We start from the raw sequence: 20789 nt of genomic DNA on the forward strand, positions 1-20789 counted from the left end.
TACAGCTGCCGTGTCGATTCAAATGACACATTAGATCATTTTCATCACTTAAACAAGCTGAAACATTCCGTTTTCTCTCATTTCTGCGTGGGACAGTCAGGCCTTTCAGTAAAGATTCCGGATGCAATAAAACAGATGCAGTGCAGGCGTAACAGTGAAAGACTAAAGGATGCTGAACTGATGCTATGCGTCTCACGCCGCTCCTTATGAGTGTAGATATCACTTCAAATACAGGCCAGTAACGCTACATATTTAGTTATAATATAAGGAAAATAAACACTTTACCTGGTAAAACGTTGGCGCGCGCGGCTAGGAGTAATCACAACTCTGCGTGTGGCACCTGTGCGAGTGACGTCAAAAACACGCACGCGTCCTGTGTGAGCGCGGAGAGAGTCGCAGAGAGTCACTCTGTCCGCCTCCTAATGCAGACCTGATTCAGACACTTTCAGCGCGGCAGTTTTTAGGCTGCGCGCTCCATGTGACCAAATTCCCACACCGCCCAGTTTTTTTCGAACTTTTCCCGAGAATGTTTTCTCTGTAGAGATGACGCTCTCCACTCACACGCCACGTGTTGCTGTCAAAATAAAGGCTGGGGGTGCGCACGCGAGGGAGGCACCCGGGGCGTGTCGAGTAGGTGGGATGAAATAGAAATATGATTTTTATAGCAAATATTTATAACACTCTCTGCCAGTGCGCCACCTTCTGGCGGTGATAAATAATGAGAAAATCTTATTTATTCAAGTTTAAATTTAGGATTCTAAAAACTTTTATTTAGCAAGGATACATAAGTGATCAAAAGTGACAGTAAAGACATTTATATTTATATTTCAAATAAATGCTCTTCTTTTAAACTTTCTATTCATTAAAGAATCGAACAGAAAAAATGTTTTCAACGCTGTTTTCAACACTGATGATAATAAGAAATGTTTCTCGAGCACCAGATCAGCATATTAGAATGATTTCTGAAGCATCATGTGACTAGAATAATGGCTGTTAAAAACTGTAAGAAAATGTCATAAAAATAGCTGTTTTTTTACTGTACAACTATACAAAATTAATATAAATTAAAATACTATTATCTAATTCAAAAATTATTTTAAAAACACTACAAAAAAAATAATGTTAATATTACAAATCTACCAAAAACCCTATTATAACATATATTTTAAATTATATATATATATATATATATAAAGAGCAGTTTTTATTTTATTTTATTATATTTTCTTTTTCACTTGGCATCCCAGATCAGTCTAAATCAATCAGTTGAAACAGTCTGAGTCAGCAGTGAGGTTATAAAAGGTTGTTCTGCATCTGTGTTTTGGAAAATTAAGGCATTGTGAGCTACATGACATTGGCCTTTTCACCCAAATATATCTGTCATCCTGTTCTCAAGACTAGTTATTACATTTGTTTCATACAAACAGGTGTGTTGACTAATGAGAGACAGCGTGTGAATAACAACAGAAGCATTTAAAAAGGTGCTGCAAGGCTTTTAGTCTTCAGACCGGACTATGAAGAAAATCATTAATGATTCAAATATTGAAAGTAACAAGCAAACCAATGTTTTTCATTATTTATTTGATCAATATCAAAATCTGTGAGTACCTTACATACTGCAATATATTGTGTCAATAAAAATATATTATCTTTTTTTCCATTATTCAATAACTGTATGATAACGATTCAACAATCTGTACAACAAAATGCAGTCAGCTACTTCAGTTCCCAGAAAATTAAAAACAGAAGACAAAGTGAGTTAATGATGGAATTCAGTGAATACTGGTATCTTCCACAACCATTTTTAAAGCCAACATAAACCATCAGTAAAAAGTCTGTGCACATGTTCTTTGACTTCATTTTAAAGAGTCATTTTCTACCTGTAAAATCATAATAGCTCATGATTTATGTAATATTTTTAGTTCTTGGTGTAAGCATAAAAAAAAAATTATTAATGCTTAAAACATCACATACTTCAAACATATATGAACTTAGGTTAAGATATATTCTCTGAAATTTTACCTTATACAATTTTGCACCTTAAAGTAAATTACTACTTTAGTAATGTTTACTGGAAAACAAGACAAAATACTGCTTACGTTTTTTTTTTTTTTTTTTTGTCAATGAATATACATGCAAATCATGATGTGATGATCCTGAAGACTTACTGTATCCTGCATTAACATTTTCAGTTGAATATGGTTTTAAATCATTTATATACTGTAGCGGCAACAGCCATGCTTAATCTAGTCTGGCTGGAACCTTCCATAAAAGAAAATAAAATCATACCCGAACTGATTTTTCACTAAGCAGGAGACTTTAACTCATACAAAAGAGTTTGAAACTGGCAACACTTTCCCTGTCCTAAAGCTTAAGAGAATGGCATGCTGGGTTTGTTACACAGTTAACGTCAGATTAAACACTTGGAGATAACTGCACTAAGAGCTCACAGACACTTGATAATGATTGCTTAAACTGCGGTTGTGTTTCTAATATGAAGTGGCAGTCAGCAAAGCCAGCGCAAAAAAGGTAAGTGATGAGCATAAAAAAAGGACCGTTTTAACCATGTCTCACATCCAGATCCTCAGGGTATGTTGTGTTCAAGGGCAATGTTGCTACAAATCTGAAACCAAAATGGAGGTAAACTTTACAAAAGAAGTTAAAATTGAGTAAGTCATCTTACATAATGTAAATATAATTGTGGAATACTGTAAATAAATGTAAGGATCATCAAAGCATAGTGCATTGTTGCTTCATTTCACGTGAGTGTCCAACGTCTGTGAGGAGAGGAGTGCACATGCTTAGTGGAGGAAGTTTTTACGGTTTGATGTGTGTGTGAAGAGGGCAGTGGTTGTGTGTATAGTGTACATTAGCAGTACAGACAGACAATATTTTGAATTGATTAGTGGCTGAGCCTGTAGTGTCAGTGAGAATTGGTGGAAGCTCTTAAACTGGTGCCACATAGTTGCCAGGGAATGTTCCAAAAGCTTGGGTCCTTTCAGACGTACCTGACAGGAAAAGAAAAATGCAATGTCATTTATGCAAGAAAACTTCTGGCACAAAACAGCTACCACTTTGCTAGCACATTATGGTAAATTACATTGTTGTAATGTGAGAATCGGCCAATAGAAGGCAGCACAGGGAAGGTCTGGCACTGCTCTTAAAATCTTTAAAGAGATACATTCTGTACAACTACACTAAAAATAACACCAATTGTTTAAATGCTTGAAGTCAATTTAGGCATTGCAATAATCAAAAAATAACTATCAAATATAAGATTATGATAATCGATATGGTATCAATATATAATGCATCCTTATGATTGATCTCTTTACTTGTCTGTCAAAAAATAAGCTGTAAAGTGAATTTACCTACAAACCATCCGTCATCACACTTCTCTATGACCTGAACGAGGTCTCCCTCTCTCAGTTCCAGCTCGTCTTTGTTCTGGGGTTTATAGTTGTAAACCGCTCTATATCTGAATGCAAAGAGAAAAAGTTAATGAAAAAGAACAACAAATGATAAAAGGTGAAATCAGTAGCTGGATTAACCCTGGATAGTTTCTACATTCTTAAAGGGACAGTTCACACAATAATAAACTGTCATATTTTACGCTCCTTTATGTCATTCTTAACCTCATGATGTTCTTTCACAGCAAGATGGCGAGTAAATAAAGAGATGTTTAAATTTAATTTTTTACTAAAATATCCCTTTAAACAATCATAAAACTAATGAATGTAAATGCTCTTTCTCGGTCTGCTTGAATTAGGTCAGTAGTAATGAACGATGTTCTGTGTAAGTACTCACGGTTGTCGTGAATAACCCATGTTCACAGGAGACTGTGATGTGGAAGGAATCTTAACATCTGCATTGGGCTGCGGAGATTGTGTTCTGGTCCCATCCTAAACATGATTGTTAAAGTTATTTTATTTATTTTTTTCCCAAAACAATTATGCAACATGTCTTAAGTATTCACACACATTCATGGCCACATTATTTTCTTGAACACGTGTTTATGTTGTTATTTGTGTTCGGCTGATATTGATTTTTCACTTTTGGTCCGAACAGTGTATATACAGTAATATAATTTAATGAAAAAGCATGGAACCTTAAAATAAAATAGCTTAAAATAAATAAACATTTGTGACAATACAAAATTATTTAAAAGTTTGGGATCAGTAGGATTTTTTTCCCCCTTATGCTTTTAAAAGATTTGAATGAAGTCTTTTATGCCCACCATGGCTGCATTTATTTGATTAAAAATTACACTAAATTATGATTATTATTATTATTATTACAAATAAAAAATAAAAATTGTATAATAATAATAATAGTTATATATATATATATATATAAAATACAATTTTGATAATATAAAATTAATATTGTGAAATATTATTACCATTTAAAATAACTTTTTAATGTCATTTATTCCTGTGATGCAGAGCTGAATTTTTAGAATCAGTACTCCAGTCTTCAGTGTCACATGATCCTTCAGAAATCAAATCCTTCTGATTTGATGAACAAGAAAAGAAATTCTTATCAATGTTGAAAATATTTTTTTTTAGGATTTCAGGATTCCCTTTTGATCAATTTAATGCATGCTTACTGAATAAAAGTACAGATTTCTTTATAAAAAAAAAAAAAAAAAAAAAAAAAAAAAAAAAAAACAAAAAAAAAGATCCAAAAAATTGAAAAAATAATAAAATATCTTACATTTGATCCAAAAACATTGAAATTCAAAAGTGTTAGAGATATATAAATAAAATTACTAAAATTAAAAACATTTGCCACAATACAAAAATTCCACCATTCAAAATTATATTTAGTCTCTTCGGCTCACCAAGCCTGCATTTACTTGCTCAAAAAGACAAGAAAACTGTAAAAGTAATATTTCACAATAATATTTAATAATATTAAAATAACTAATCAGCAAAAGCTGATTTGCTGCTCAAGAAACATTTATTATCAATGTTGACAACAATGCTCACTAAGGAAACTTTTAAAGTAATATTTCACAAACACTACTTTCAAAATTATTATCAATGTTGACAACAATGCTCACCATGTAAAAGGCCTTACTAATAAAATACTTAAATTTAATAAAACACTTATTTACCACAAAATATTCAGTAAAAAACCTAATCTGATTAATAGGCCACACATAAATACATAGTGTTGTTTGTCTACACAAACCTGGGTGATGTACGGAGGGTGCGAGCTGGTGTTGGCTGGCAGTCCCGGACCCTGTGAAGATGTCAGCACATGATTGGAGGGTGACATGGGTGATCTGGTGTCCTTTTCCAGTGGGCTGTGAGCGTGCAGCGATCCGGTCCAGTTGCTCGTGGGTGACGTGGGTCCAGGCGAGAACTGGAAGTGCTTTGAAGGCTGTTTTGGTGCGGTGGGCTGTGCGTGTGACAGAGGGGAGCGTGATTGGCTGGAGTGTTTGTGAAGTGAAAGCTGGGGTTCAGGGGAGCGTGACAAGGGAGACAGAGGAGAGTGCTGTGGTCGACCAGGGCTGAGGGGCTCTGGGCTAAGAGTGGGAGAAGATGGAAAGTCATCACTGCTTTTAGTGCGGGGCATTTTGTTGACCTGGACGTAGTTAATGGGGAAGATTCCACTGCGGTTGGTGCCGGCGATACGACCCTCCAGCCAGTGATCATCTACACGTCTGCTGATGGCAATCACCTCGCCCTGAAGCACAGAGAAGAAAGCTGCTGAAGCTGCTTGGTGTCAAATATCATGGTTCTCTGGAATACTTGATGCTGATTGGTCAATCACAGCATTCTGTGGTCAAATATTTGGGTATTATGATGTTAAATGGTTTAATTTATGGTAATTGACTATAATTGTTCCAGGCAACCATTACCCTACATATCTGTGTTGGTTTGGACTGAGTCAATCCCAAAAAGAGTTGATTTACATGTCTGAGCATGACATGATTAAGACTCATTACCCAATTACCAAACTCAAGCCTCAAAGCAGTGGTTTTCAAAAAAATTTGACTAAGACCCCCATACTGTCTACCAGAATATTCGAAAGCTCCATGACTTTTTCAGTTGTTCATGATTTACTGAATAATGGTTCAGGGTAAGGATTTAAAAACATTTAAAATGTTAAGATTTATATATTAAGATTTTATTCATTTACATGACTTTTCTATGTCTAGATATCACGATTTTAAAATAAGGCTAATTCATATGCAAGTTTTTCCAATACTGTGGGAATCCTTGCCTCTCAACAGAAAATTTATTCCGGGTGAATCATTTTAATTGAAAGACTCCGTTTCATTCATTGCTTAATCTCATGACTCTTTTGGTAGGTTACATCATTACACCAGCAGGTGGCGACCAATGAGTATTTTCAAGCATTATGACTGATGATGTACAGGTTTGGAATAAAAATTTTTAATAATAATAATAATAATAATAATAATAATAATAATAATAATAATAATAATAATAATACAGATCATTTGAAATGCAGATTTGTTTACAATCAAAGCATGATAAGGTTACTAAAAGCTTGGCAGCTACACAGTCATCATTCATGCTACAAAAAGTGAAACCAAAGAACGAACTGGTGTGACGTTATTTAGAACAAAATCAGGCCAAAGTGAAGCTTGTTAGAAATTTGTTTCGGGTTCAAAACAGCTTGTTAAAGTGAGCTTTCCTGAAGTGTTCACTCCAGCTAGTAAACACCTTCAAACTACCATTGGTCAGTGGTGATTGCATCACAGGTAGACAGGTAGATGTGTTTTTCATGTTTAATCCCGCAAATCAGCTTACTTTAAAGAAATTGGTCCAATGAAGTGCTACATAAATAAATGTGATGTGACTTGACTAGAGTGCAGAATTGCATAGCTCATGCAAACATCCACATCGCTATGACCAGATGCTTTCTTAACTGCTGGTTTCTCACTGCTTTATTTTGTTATTGTGTGTTTTCCATCTGGATGTTCACTAACAGTAAACCACTGCAAAGGTATTTTGAATTTCTTTTTACCCCTAAATGAAGAACAAAAAAGAACTTTGCCATGAGTATATCAAGGCATTTACTTAAATCAATGCAATTTATAAAAACCATGAACACAAGCACACCATTAAAACCAAAGGAAGAGGTCACAAGAAGTATATTAATTTCAAACCAGCCGTAAAGTAAAGAGGTTTCCACCTCTGCTCACTTAACAATAAAGAAAATTACTTTGGAATCTAATATTTTCTGAAAATCAACTGATCAGTTGTAGTATGTGGTGCAGATGTGCAGTGTTTCTGGCACCTTTCTGAAGGACAGCTCCACAGGCAGGTCGGCATTGAAGTTGAACAGGGCTACAGCCTCTCCGTACTCCAGCACCTGGATGGTGGGAGACTTTATTGGTGTAGGCTTCTCCGTTGGAGGAATAATCTGGAAAGAAAACATAGTAATGTGTGTAAGTGAAAAGATGATGTGAAGAGTTTCATTTGCAAACATATGGATATACCTCCACATAGCTGGTGGGAAAGATCCCCACTCTCCCATGATGCTCTCCTTCATACCAGTTGGCATCCACCTGCCGGTGTATGTACACTACATCACCTTTTTGTAAGGTCAGCTCCCTATGGATGAGAGGTCAAGAATAATAATAATGGCTGTGTGTGATTATAAATGTTAAAACATTATTAAATGAACAATACTAAACAAATCAAGGAACCATTTATTATTTTGTCTTCATTTATTTTAATCACAGTGGCGTTTGCAATGCTTTCATTTTGGGAATTGGACTTTCCCATATCCTTTATAGACAGATGGCAATTCTGCATATAATTAGGAAATAATGAAATGTCTGTCATGTCTTTTGTTTCTACTTACTTTGGTGACTGTGCTTGGAAATTAAATTTCACTCGCGCTGCTTTCATCTGTGTAGACAAACATGCTTTCTTTCTCAAAGTCTGTTAAATACAGTATGTACTTTCCATTCAAACACCGCTGTGAAAAATGACCAAACACTGTACCTTTCTCTCCTCTTTCTTAGGTGGGAAATCCATGTCTGATGATGTTATGCAATCTGTAGAGGAAAAAGAAGACCAGATATAAGATAGCAGCTCGTAATATACCAAAATCAAAAAATTGTGTCTATTGCCCATGTTAGCTTGCAACTCTTGGGTGTTTCTTCAACTTGAAGCACTTTTATGCCCTAGGGCAGTGGTTCTCTGAAAATTTTTCATGTCTCTCTTAACACACCTGATTCAGATAATCAGCTCATTAGAAGAGAGCTCCATGCATCAACTGTGTTCCAATTGACATAGTCCCTACACAGTGTTCATTGCTCCCTACTCCCTGAAGTTTACTTCACTTTGGAACATTCATTTGCATGGATTTGCACTACGCCACAGCCTGAACTGCGTCTTCCCGCACAGATGAAACTTACTAGTGAAGTGTGACATAAAATAATAAATAATTTTGAAATAAAATCTTACTAACCACAAACTTTTGAATGTATATTAGTGAGAGAATTTGGAGATTTAATCAGATGTAACTTTTTTATTTTTTATTTTTATTTTTTTTTGCTCAAGACAGTGGCAGAGTCTTTCTCAATTCATCTCCAGGAAAAACGACTAGATCAGTCTAATCTGCAATCAAGACCGCCATCCTGTTCCTTGTTACACGCTTCCAGTCCTGTTGAACATTGACTGACTTCATTTGTTTTTCTCATTTCACAGAAATGTATTTACTTTGTATTAACTGTGCAAAATGTGAAGCAGTCTTGGGGAATGAGAGGAGAGGAGAAGGTGAAGCAGTCTTGGGGAATGAGAAGTAGTATACTTCAAGTTTATTTATATTAGTATACGTAAGTAAAGTTCAAGTATATTTAGACTTTTTGTAAGTATAAGTCAAGTATACTTAAATGTAATTTTAAAAGTATATTTCTGAGGAGTCATAAAGCCCATTTCTGGAATGTACATAAAAAGTAAACTAAAAGCCATACTTTCCTATTTTTAGTTTTTTTAAAAAAGTATACGCAATGCACACTTGATAAACTTCTTTTTCGTACAAGGGTAGGAAATGTCTATTGAGAGGAGAGGAGAAGAGTGGCCAAAAGTAGGAAATAGGATTGTGCCCTGCTTTACAGCAGAGCAGGGGATTATGGGATAGCTGGAAAAGAAAAACAAAAATAATCATGTGACAAATCTATCCCAAATACTGCAGAAGCAAAACACTGTAAGAAACAGCAAGGGTAAAGCTCAAATATTATGATTCGTTTACACGACAATGATTATACTAAAAAAACAGAAAGTTTTTCTTTTGCATTTTTTAAAAGTTTGATACAGATGAAAATGCTGTCAAAGTAATTTCTGTTCATATGGATTCACTGAAACAGTTAAAAACACTGTAATATTCATGCCAGGCCAGTAGCTGGCGATGTCACTTTGTAAAGAAACACTATGCACCTGCACACTTACTGTACCTATAGACTGAACACATAATACACATGCACATGACCATTTTCACAAATTCACGTTTTTGTAGTTTACACAGATATGACAATGGTATCATTTTCAAAACCCTGCACTTTAAAACTTGTTTTCAAAAGTTTGCATTTTCAGGCACCCAAAATGCCATTGTCATGTAAATGGACAGCCAAAACACATAAAAAGTTTTATGTTTATTATTGAAAACAGTGTTGTGTAAGCACCCCCTAATATATTAACATGATTGCTCAAAATGACCGTTATTATTTTCCAATAAGGAAGAAAAATAACAAACAAGATCTTATCCACGTCTCAGATGTTTGTTTCTTTTTAATGAATCAATTAATGAATTCTCAGGTTTTTCCTCCAAATAAAACTCCTGTAAGCTCATGTGTCTACAGAGTTTCAGAGGAGATCTCAACAATGTCTGTGCACAAATTTACTAAGACACCAAAATATGCAATTAAAATGAACATGAGCTCAAACATTTGTTATTATCTTCCAAGACCAAATGCTTTAAGCTATTCACGTTCATTTCACAACACTACATTCAACTAATACACAAATTAATAAATACTGTAAATGATTACCATGCTGATATACACACGAACAACAGAGATCTCAGAAAAAATAACATCATAAAAATAAAGACTCAAGGAAGACAGGAAGAATTGCATAGAACACAACAGATGGTCCGTCTCAGCCATGAGGATCGAAATGGGAATATTTATGAATATGTGAGAGACCTGAGAGATTCTGCTGCACTCGACATCTTTAAAACGTAATACTGCATACATAAAAATATCTTTTTTTTCTACCCCATTAGCAAAGTTCTTTTTTGTTGTAGGCATAAACATCATAATTTTGCTCAAGAAAAAGTGCCTCATGTTAACAATATTTATACAAATTATTGGGATTTTTAATTTTTTTATAGAAATTGTTGGTCATGTTAACAATATTTATACAAATTATTGGGAAAAATTGCAATGTGTGTTATATCAAAAAAGATAATATGTTAATCAACATTGTACAGATTTTCCATTGTGTTGCCATATGGCAAGTTTTCCTAAATACCCCCCAAAAAAATTTTTTTGCAATTTTTTTTGAGCTAGTTCATGTAATAAAAAATGGCTAGCATAGCGATTTCTTGAACTCAACAAACAGTTTTACTATATAATGCGTACCATAGAGGCAGGGTTATTAATCGTTCCAGAAAGAGAGAAGCCATAAAACTGTCCTCACTCTGTATCCTTTTTGTAGCAGCAGGGGCATTTATGGCATTTCGAGGGTGGGGAGGTAGTCAGCGGGGGGCTGAAGGGGGCAGAAACCATCAACATGCCACAGAAAAACAGAAACGGGATCTCAAGAATGTGTCAGATCCAGTGAGATACGGGCCAATAGTGAGCAAATACTGAAGCTAAAGGTGTCAGAACGGGCATGAACATCTGAAGTACAGGCCTGGAAGGACCAAACTTTGCCTTTTATAGCTCTGCTGTGTCAAAAACACATAAAGAGAGGGATTACTGCTTGAGGAGGCAGAAAAACTGTGGACACGCACACATCTAAACTGTGTCGAATACAGTCTGAGAACTGAGCCAATACTGTAACTCTTTATTAACAGGATGAACAAGGTCAAGCATGTGAGTAAAGAACGAGACATCTACAAATACGCAAACACATGTACAGGCACACAAAGAGCTCAGCATGGGGTCGGGTATGTGGGCCGCCGGCCAAAGAGTCAACAATTAACCAATCAGACGAGGAGACAGGCCGGGCATGTCATATGACCTTAATAAGACAGTGAAAACAACAGGGAATCTACTCCTGCAATGTGTCACGTTTCATCATCATTACTGATTCATTATCAGATATTTCTGCAAAACATTTCAAAGAAACTACTTTGCCCACCTGTTTCATGTATCCAAACTTTAATCCAAATGATACAAAAGCCATTTATAACTACATAATATTTATAAAAATAAAAATAAAACTGACCCTAACCTAAAAGTGCACTTTTATTAAAAAATATATTTTTTTAAGTTTTTTTTTTTATTATTATTATTATTAGGTCTTGTCATATTTGGCTAGCTTAGAAACAAATCTGTTTCCAAAGTATAGTTAAGTAAACTCAGAAGCTTACCTGTTTTCTTGTCTGTTCTCTTCTGTTCTTGTGGTTGCTGTGTTGGCTTTAGATCCCTGTAAATACAAATCACAATTTCATTCAGCTCTAAAACACATGAACTCTCTCAAGACACAGTTAAATAGGAGCTTTTGGGAGCAGCTCGGAGGCAATCTCAAGAGGCGGTGACCATTCCTGCACTGAAAGCCGCACAACTCCCCTGGGTCCTACACTCCTTTCATTTTTGCTACATTGTAATGTGAATGAGCTGGAACTGATGATGTAATCAGTTAAGATTTCAACAGTTTATTTCACAAGCACAGGGAGAGCCATAATGCCTTACACAATTAGAGTTGCAGTATTCAAGCTAATTTTAGATTAAAGGAATAATTTGATTTTCAGCCAACAGCAATTTGAATATGAGTCTGTATTGCACATAAAATATTTGGATATTTATTTGGCTAATTTTGGAGCTGAGACTGATTTAGGGTACTTTCATTTTTATTGTATTGAATAGAGCAGCAAGAACATTCTGCTAAACCTCCTTTTGTTTTAAAAAAAAAATGTTAATATATATTTCAAATAAGATTTTTTTCATGTTTTTTTTTTTCTCATATGCTCACCATGGCTGCATTTATTTGATCAATGTTAAGTAAAAACCCAATATTGTTATAGTATATATTATTACAATTATTAAAATACTAAAATTATTATTACAATAAATAGAAATAAAAATTATTAAAATACTAAAATTATTATTATATCTATAATATATATATAATTACATTATTACGTTATTTTAATCATTTTAATTATATATATATATATATATATATATAAATATATATAATATATTATATATATATATTATATATATATATATATATATAATTAAAATTATTAAAAGAACTTTTCTGTTTGAATATATTTTAAAATGTAATTTATTCCAGTGATGGCAAAGCTGAGATTTGAATTTAATTCAAAGCTGAGAAAGAAATTAATACTTTTATTCAGAAAGGATTAATTAAATCAGATCAAATGTGACAGTATAGACATAATATTACAAAAGATTTCTATTTCAGATAAATTCTGTTCTTTGAACTTGTAATTAATCGAAGGATAAATAAATAAATAATATTCAAATTGATTAAACAAAATTGAAATTTATATTAAGAAATGTTTCTTGAGCAGCAAATCAGCATATTACAGTGATTTCTGAAGGATCATGTGACACTGAAGACTGTAGAAATTATGCTGAAAATTCAGCTTTGCATCACAAGAATAAATTACAGTTTAAAATATATTAAAATAGAAAACAGTTATTTTGAATTTTGTAATAATATTTAATAATATTGCTGTTTTTACTGTATTTTGATCAAATAAATGCCTTGGTATTTGGAAAGAAATGAAGGGCAACTGATCATTTTTGGGTGAACTGTCCCTTTAAGAATCACAAAAAGAGAGACATTGCTAGAAATGGATCAAATAAACAGAGCTGGGATATAAAGAGCAGACACTGCACAAATTGGCGTGACTCAACGAAAGCGCAGCAGTGGGCGGCTGACAGGAAGTGAACAGAGAGGATAAGCATGCACAGCTGTCAGATCAGGGCCAACATCCAGCAACCTGAAGATAACAGCGGTGCCCAGAAACGCAGAAAAACTCTTTGACTTTTTTTGCCACAACAAGTGGAAGCTTAAGACTAATACCTTGTCTTAAGGGTGTGGGAATCTTTAAGAAATCAGTTAGTTCATAATGGATAACTAAAGTCTGGCTAGAGGTCCAAAAGATTTAAAAGCCATTAAGAGCTTTAAATTGATATAGAAGCCAAACACAACTTCACAAATGATCTCCCGGTCTTATCTAAATGCTGTGTCTCTGTTTTTCTATGACCCTCACTCTCTAAAACTTTGAAGTAGATATTTGTTTAATATTTGTTGGGCAAAATTCAGAATTGAAGTATTATGAGTGTGTGTTTAAAATGAACAGGCCAAAAATCACAATAAGTTGAACTGGAATTCGAACTGGAATGACAGGAAGACTTGCAAAACAGTTCTGCAAAATACAATACCGTTCTTATTTAAATCGTTCATTTAAAATATATAAATAAAATTTTCATTCATTTGAAATATTTTTAAATTGTTATTAATATTTCACAATATTATTGTTTTTGCTGTATGTTTATCAAATAAATGCAGCATTGGTGAACATAAAACTTTCAAAAGCATTAAACTCTAACCCCAAACTTTTGAATGCTAGTGTATGTATATCACTATATGTACTGAACTAGAGATGTGCAATAGCAGATCATAGATGCTTAAAGACTGGTTTCAGGATTTAATGAGTATTGATGAGGAGTGTGATGTGTAGATAGGAGGGTCAGTACCTCACCCCTGCCTCGCCGCTGCTGCTGCTTCTGTGACAGTTTCCTCTCCAGACCACGAATGTCTGAGTCCAGCTCCGCCTCAAAACGGTTCAGCTCTGACACCAGCGTTGCCTGAACAACAACAACATGAAAATATCATCTTCAGACTGAAGGCTTAACCAGACCTTAGGCTTTTAATCAGAAAATGACGTGATTGTACACTGTAACAAATGTAATAGTAGGCTGTTGTAATTATTTCTAAAAGAATCCAGAATCCAGAAACATACAAATTGTCAGAAAGTAAGACGTGCAGATGGATGTCTGATGTGGAAGTTCGACAGACTCTCACCTCTATGGATGGAGATTGGGATTGAGGTTTCACTGGGCTGCGATATGAAGGCACCTGTGACTCAGACCTCAGAGGCTGAAAAACAACAACAGTACAACATCATTAGGCCACACTGAAAACCATACTGTATTTTAGCTAGTTGCCAAGGTAACATTTCTTGTTTTCATTTTGTTTAACTTGATGAACTAAAATAAACTAAAACTGAAATAAAAATTGACAAAAACTATAGACACATAAAAAAAAGCGATTAAAATGACAAAAACTCAACAATATTAGTTAAAATGAAAATAACAAAATAAAAACTAATTCAAAATATTAATACAAACTGCAATCTCAGTGAGCATGTTTAAATGGACACCAATACACTGATAAGTACCAAAATGTATTTTATTGAAATAACCCGATTTATTGGTTTACATGTAAATCAATAAGCTGACAATGCATGTAAACTGCGTTTATAATATTGCATCAAAAATCAGGTTGTTTCCTTGGTCGTTATGTGCAAACATTAGCATCCATGTATTCTCCTTGTAGAATTGCATTTGTTATGTGAGTTGTGATGTTAAGTAAAGCATTAAAAAGCCCGGAGTATTTGCACAGACTCATTCTCCTCTCATATTTGAAGTTGCATGAGATGAACACAATGTTTTTTTTGTAATTTCTTGGGTCAAGAAATGTTTTGTGTTTTTTGAGATGTGCGCTTATGTTTTTCCTGTCACATATTACACATGTGCACTTCAATAATCGAACATATTAGAGGGTTAAGGTGTTTCAGGCGAAATCAGGGTAATGGGCTGAAATCTAGCTGTGTTGATCGGTTTATGCATAAGCAGATCATGACTTTAGGCAAATAAAGGAAAACAAGGTGTAACACGTTTACATAGCGATACTCGTCAGCTTATTAAGTATAATCAGTTGCATGTAAACGCACTCAGTCATATTAAAATAACACTTTATTTTTAAGAACTACAAGTACAAGTTACAGGTTTGAACTGAACACCATTTCATAACCAACTTAAGATCCAATGTAAGTATAAACCTGATGTGTTTCGCCTCATTTAATTGTTATCCAGTTTGCAATTTTACAAGTGCTCCAGACAGGTGGGATCATGTGAAAACTCCTCACTCCCACATATCTTGGCATCTAATAATGTTACTGAAGCCAAGTCAGACATTTAGAACCGTTAACTAACTAAGACAAAATAAGTGAAGTCATCTTTCGATTATGTTAACCAAATAAGGCTGTCTTGAGTGAATGAGATGACAGTTGTCTCTTTAAGGGAAATGAGGGAAAAATGGAATGAAAGTAGAAACAGAGACTGACAACTTTACAAACTCTGGTGCTGGTAAATCACACAAGAGGTTAACAGGTTTAATACATATCACAAGACGGAAACAATAGTTTCTTTTATTCTCGTATTCACACTGAGCCAGACATAAAGTCAGTCATAAACAATCAGGGGTCCTGACAAACATCTTAATCTGAGAATTTTCAGAGAATTTATGTTAACTAATAATCCAAATTCTCTCATGACCCCCAAATAACACCATATTATAGGCCTCTGTGATGTCAGAACCAAGTAAAAGTCATAATGATTCATAATTACTGGTGGAATATTCTCCTTTACAGAAAGCATGAACATCCAGTTCAACTACAGAATACAGACATACTACTACAGATTTCTCTTACCTTCACCATGTCTCTGTATCATGTTAAGGAACTAATTTTTACACTTTTTTTTTACTTGACACAAAGCAACTTCCAGAGGGTCATGTCCAAACTAACATGTACAGTACAAATAGAAACCAGCAGGCAGAGCAGTCACTCCTCCTCCTCAAAGTCAAATACACTGAGGTGTGAAATCTCAGTCAAACTATGAGGCCTTGCAACAAGCGGATTGTAGAAATAAAGAGAATTTTCAGAGAAATAAGTCCCAAAAATGGAGTCTGATTTTCCGATCATGGATTTTCAGTAAGTAATAGCTTTTTTGGTTTGTTTCTCACACAAAGCTATGACTCAAGTCATAAGGAACAATTTTAAAGGCGTTGGTGGAGTGTGTAATATATGATTTACAGGGGAAAAGTTGCAGAAATGCATCAAGATGGCATGTTTTTACAGTTCTATTTTTTATTTTTATTTTTAATTTTGCCAGTTGTCCAAAGCATTATTGTGTCTGTTGAAACCCTTTTTGTTACTGTCTGTTGACATTCAACTAGTCCATTATCCCTTTAAAGATTTGAGACTAAAACACCTCGTTCTTAAAAGGACACCTGATCTTAATCACACCTAACCACCTACACAGCATCATTCTACAAGAACAAACTGAAAACAGTTTGATATATGTTATATTTATATATAGGACACCTGATCTTAATCACACCTAACCACCTACACAGCATCATTCTACAAAATTTGAAAGTAAATTGAATTTGAAGTAGAAATTGAAATTCTAAAGAATTCATATACTGTTAAATTTGAGTTGAATTTAACCTTGTTTTTGGACAGACAGACGGATGAAAGGACATCTCAGAATTTCAGGAAAAAAGTGTCAAGTCAAGCCAATGGCAGTAATTGCTATGCATACACAAGCTTTTCTCATTCTCAGAATTTCTTTTTATCCTATAGAAAATAAATACCTTTAAGGTACCATGAACCTTTTAGGAATAAATAAGATACAAAGATATCTCTTTAAGGGTACTGCTAAAATGACAAGCTGTTGTACCCCTGAAGGTACAATTTCTGCACATTTATTCTGAGTAAAGTAATGTAATTGTGACTGGATTCTGAAGATATTTGAAATGTACAGTGCCTTGCGGAAGTATTCATACCCCTTCATTTTTTCCACATTTTATTATGTTGTTGCCTTATGATAAACTTCTTTAACTTACTTTTTTTTTTCCACATCAGTCTACGTTCCATACACCATAATGACAAAGCAAAAACAGAATTGTCACAAAAAAAAACTAAAAAAAACTGAAATAAGTACATTGCATAAGTATTCATACCCTTAACTAAATATTTAGCTGAAGCGCCTTTACAATCTCAAGTTTTTATTGTTTGATGCAACACGCTTTGCTCATCAGCATTTGGCAATTATTTGCCATTCTTCTCCTCATCTCTTCACATCTCAAGCTCTGTCAGGTTGGATGAGGGCACATGCACATTTTCAGGTTTCTCCAGAAATATTTGATTGGGTTCAAGCTCAGGCTGCGGCTGGGCAACTCAAGTACATTCACAGAGCTGTCTATAAGCCACTCTTGCTATGTGTTTAGGATCATTGTCCTGTTGGAAGGTAAACCGTTGGAAAATGTACTGATTCTGAATGCTCTGGACTGGGTTTTCATTAAGGCTATCTCAAGCATTCCTTCTTCTCTGACGAGACCCTCAGTCCCCGCCAGTGATTGCAGTGATGTTTGTCCTTCTGTAGATTTCTCCTACTGTATATCCACATATGATCATGGAGCTCAACTAGAGTGACCATCAGCTTCTTGGTCAGCACACTAACCAAATCCCTTATCTATCAGTTGCTAGAAAGAGTCCTGGTTGTTTCAAACTTCTTCCATTAAGGGTAACAGAGACTATGCTTCTGTGACCAATTCAATAAAACAGAATTTTTTTCTGAACTCTTCCCCAGAACTGTGGCTTGATGCAAACCTGTTTCTGATCTCTATAGACAGTTCTTTTGACCTCAGGGCTTGGTTTTTGCTCTGATATGCACTTTCAGCTGTTAGACCTTTTATTAAGATGTGTGTGCCATCCTTGCAAATCATCATTCAGTTGAATTTGCCACAGGTTAACTTCACTCGAAGTGTAGTAATATCTACAAGCAAAACAAATGCTCCTGAGCTAAGTTTCAACTGTCCCATGAATATTTATGCAATGAAATCAATTTAGGTTTTTATTTGTAAATAAATTTGCAAAGATTAAAAAAAATTTTTTTTTTTTTTTTTTTTGCTTTACAATTATGGTTTATGGAGTGTACATTGTTGTGGGGGAAAAAATTAAAGAAAAACATGAATTTAAAGCAGTTTAACATAAGGCAGCAACAAAACAAAATGTGAAAAAACAAAGGGGTATGAATATATTAGCAAGGCACTGTATTTATGTATTTTTACTTAGTTACACCCCACTATACCTTGTGATATATTATCCTCACATAAAAAGGTTCAATGTTTGGATGTTTTTTTTATTATTTTTAAAGATTTTATGGTTCAATTCATAGGTTCAGTGTTTAATTTGGTTATTTTTTTATTGTGTTTGAACTTTTTGTTTAATGTTATTATTAAAGAATTCTGATTGATGTATTTTAATAAATACATTATTTTTCATTAAATTTATGTATGAAACATCCATAAGATCTCATTGATATGCCCTTATAGGCTTAAATGCCTATAGGGAAGCTGTCATCATCTCCTCCCCCAGATTCTGGCCAGAAGGACTATAGCACTTTCTCAATCACTGCCAATCTTTGGTGGCATGCAGTCCATTTTAGTTTTTTTTAAAAAAGGCAGAAGTTTGATTTCAGAAATCCAAATTTAAGCACCTTGCATGAACCCTGGCCTACGTATGAGGTAACTGTCATTGAGGTACTGTACTGATTTCCCACCACTTCTAGTGTTCAGTCTAACCCACTTACAAAATGGCAATAGACAAAAAGGCTTTCAACAGACACAAAAATACTTTAGACAACTGGCAAACTAAAAAAAAAAAAAAAGTGTTTTAGAACTGTAACAACATGCCATCTGCAGTGACGGCGCTACACCGGGCTGGGGGGGCTATATCCCCGGCAGAATTTTTAATAGCCCCGGTTCAGCCCCATTTCGTTATGAAGTAACTCTGACGTCATCAATATCATTTATTTTCTTAGCACCCCCACATATTGGTTTAGCCTCCCCTTAGCACCGGTAGAGAAAAAATTCTGGCGCCGTGCCTGGCCATCTGGATGCCTTTTGGCTCAAACGATATATGTGACCCTGGACCACAAAACCAGTCATAAGGGTCAATTTTTTAAAGTTGAGATTTATACATCACCTGAAAGCTGAATGATGCATCTGAAAGCTTTTCATTGATGTATGGTTTGTAGGATATGACAATATTTGGCAGAGATACAACTATTTGAAAATCTGAGGGTGCAAAACATCATAATATTGAGAAAACTGCCTTTAAAGTTGTCGAAATGAAGTTCTTAGCAATGCATATTCCTAATCAAAAATTTAGTTTTGATATATTTACAGTGGGAAATTTACAATATATCTTCATGGAACATGATATTTACTTAATGATTTTTGGCATAAAAGAAAAATCAATAATTTTGACCAATACAATGTATTTTTGGCTATTGCTACAAATATACCCCAGCGACTTAAGACTGGTTTTGTGGTCCAGGGTCACATATTACAATACACAAACCAGCTTCAGCCTTTTTGCATTAAACTGCATAGAGAGATTGTCAGAAGTTCAGGTGATGGTTAATGACAGCTGTCTCTTACCTGACTACGGTCCTCTACTGCTGCTCCTTTTCCAGGCTCAAAGTCAAAAATACTCTTGGGTTCTGGGTGCTTCCCTGTGTCGCCCAGATCAGCCCTGTAACACACACACACACAGAGGCCACTTTACTACGCAATCATTGCTGATTCTTGCAGAAACAGATCTTAACCTGCCCAGTGCCCGTATAACTCCTCTCTCTCTCTCTCTCTCTCTCTCTCTCTCTCTCTCTCTCTCTCACCAGTCGGGCAGGGCTCCGTGCGGGGTGAGGGTGAAGGGGTCTGAGCGCCTGTCCTGCTGGCCAGAATCTGGGGGAGGAGATGATGACAGCTTCCCTGTTGCCATTGAGAAAAGACATATTAATGAGAGCTTATAGATGTTTCACACTATTATTCAAAATGAGAATAATTTCTTTATCTAAATACATCAAATACAAAGCTTGAACAATTTCATCAGGCACAAATAACTATAAAACACATACAGTAACTGCAGCACAATTCTGTCTGGCTGTAGTAGTTACAGAACACAAACCCGTAAAATAAGGATAATATTTTCATATAAAATGCAAGCATTTAGCTACTTACTTTCTCTCCAGTCAAACTCAGACTCTACAGGAGTAAAAACACACAAAATTAAATTAGAAGAAATGACACTAAATTAGGTTTACTAACTAATTACACATACATGATATATTGCTTTAGTTTTGATAATTGGTTAAACATACATGATTTTTTTTTTTTTATTGATATGATATTGATCATGGGCACATTTTTTTTTTTTTTTTTAAATTTGAATTTATGTTTTTTGTTAATCTTTAAAAACACTTATGATCTTATGACTAACTTTTTTTATGCTTAGCTTTAATCTTTTAAGTAGTGTAGAATTGTAAGTTTGACATCAGTGAGAGTTTTTGGTTACACTTTATTTTAAGGTGTTCTTACTAAAGTGTTATTATACAATTAAGTATTGAATAATATTACTTAAAACATTTACAATTAACATTCACTTACTATATGGTTAGA

The 20789-nt window shown here is 34.5% G+C and overlaps 2 protein-coding genes across 2 annotated transcripts in view; both read right to left on the bottom strand.

Moving 5' to 3' along the window:
- LOC109085979 (PDZ and LIM domain protein 2-like) overlaps positions 1-571 on the bottom strand; it is a 62565-nt gene extending 61994 nt beyond the window's left edge. Inside the window, exon 1 of the mRNA XM_042762651.1 lies at positions 286-571. The gene's annotated coding sequence lies outside the window, so the exon portion shown is untranslated. The remainder of the gene's footprint in view (positions 1-285) is intronic.
- A 1518-nt stretch (positions 572-2089) lies between these two features.
- Positions 2090-20789, bottom strand: part of LOC109094976 (vinexin-like) — a 37581-nt gene continuing 18881 nt past the window's right edge. The window contains exons 7-21 of the mRNA XM_042762653.1: positions 20352-20375; positions 20009-20102; positions 19773-19866; positions 14283-14357; positions 13955-14065; positions 11590-11645; positions 9097-9132; positions 7992-8070; positions 7849-7895; positions 7481-7595; positions 7279-7404; positions 5197-5694; positions 3808-3902; positions 3372-3478; positions 2090-3008 (exon numbers count right to left, since the gene is read on the bottom strand). Of these exons, the coding sequence (XP_042618587.1) occupies positions 2947-3008; positions 3372-3478; positions 3808-3902; positions 5197-5694; positions 7279-7404; positions 7481-7595; positions 7849-7895; positions 7992-8070; positions 9097-9132; positions 11590-11645; positions 13955-14065; positions 14283-14357; positions 19773-19866; positions 20009-20102; positions 20352-20375 (1619 nt within the window). The 3' untranslated portion in view covers positions 2090-2946. The remainder of the gene's footprint in view (positions 3009-3371; positions 3479-3807; positions 3903-5196; positions 5695-7278; positions 7405-7480; positions 7596-7848; positions 7896-7991; positions 8071-9096; positions 9133-11589; positions 11646-13954; positions 14066-14282; positions 14358-19772; positions 19867-20008; positions 20103-20351; positions 20376-20789) is intronic.

Source organism: Cyprinus carpio, chromosome A8, assembly GCF_018340385.1.
Source record: "Cyprinus carpio isolate SPL01 chromosome A8, ASM1834038v1, whole genome shotgun sequence".
Lineage (NCBI taxonomy): Eukaryota > Metazoa > Chordata > Actinopteri > Cypriniformes > Cyprinidae > Cyprinus > Cyprinus carpio.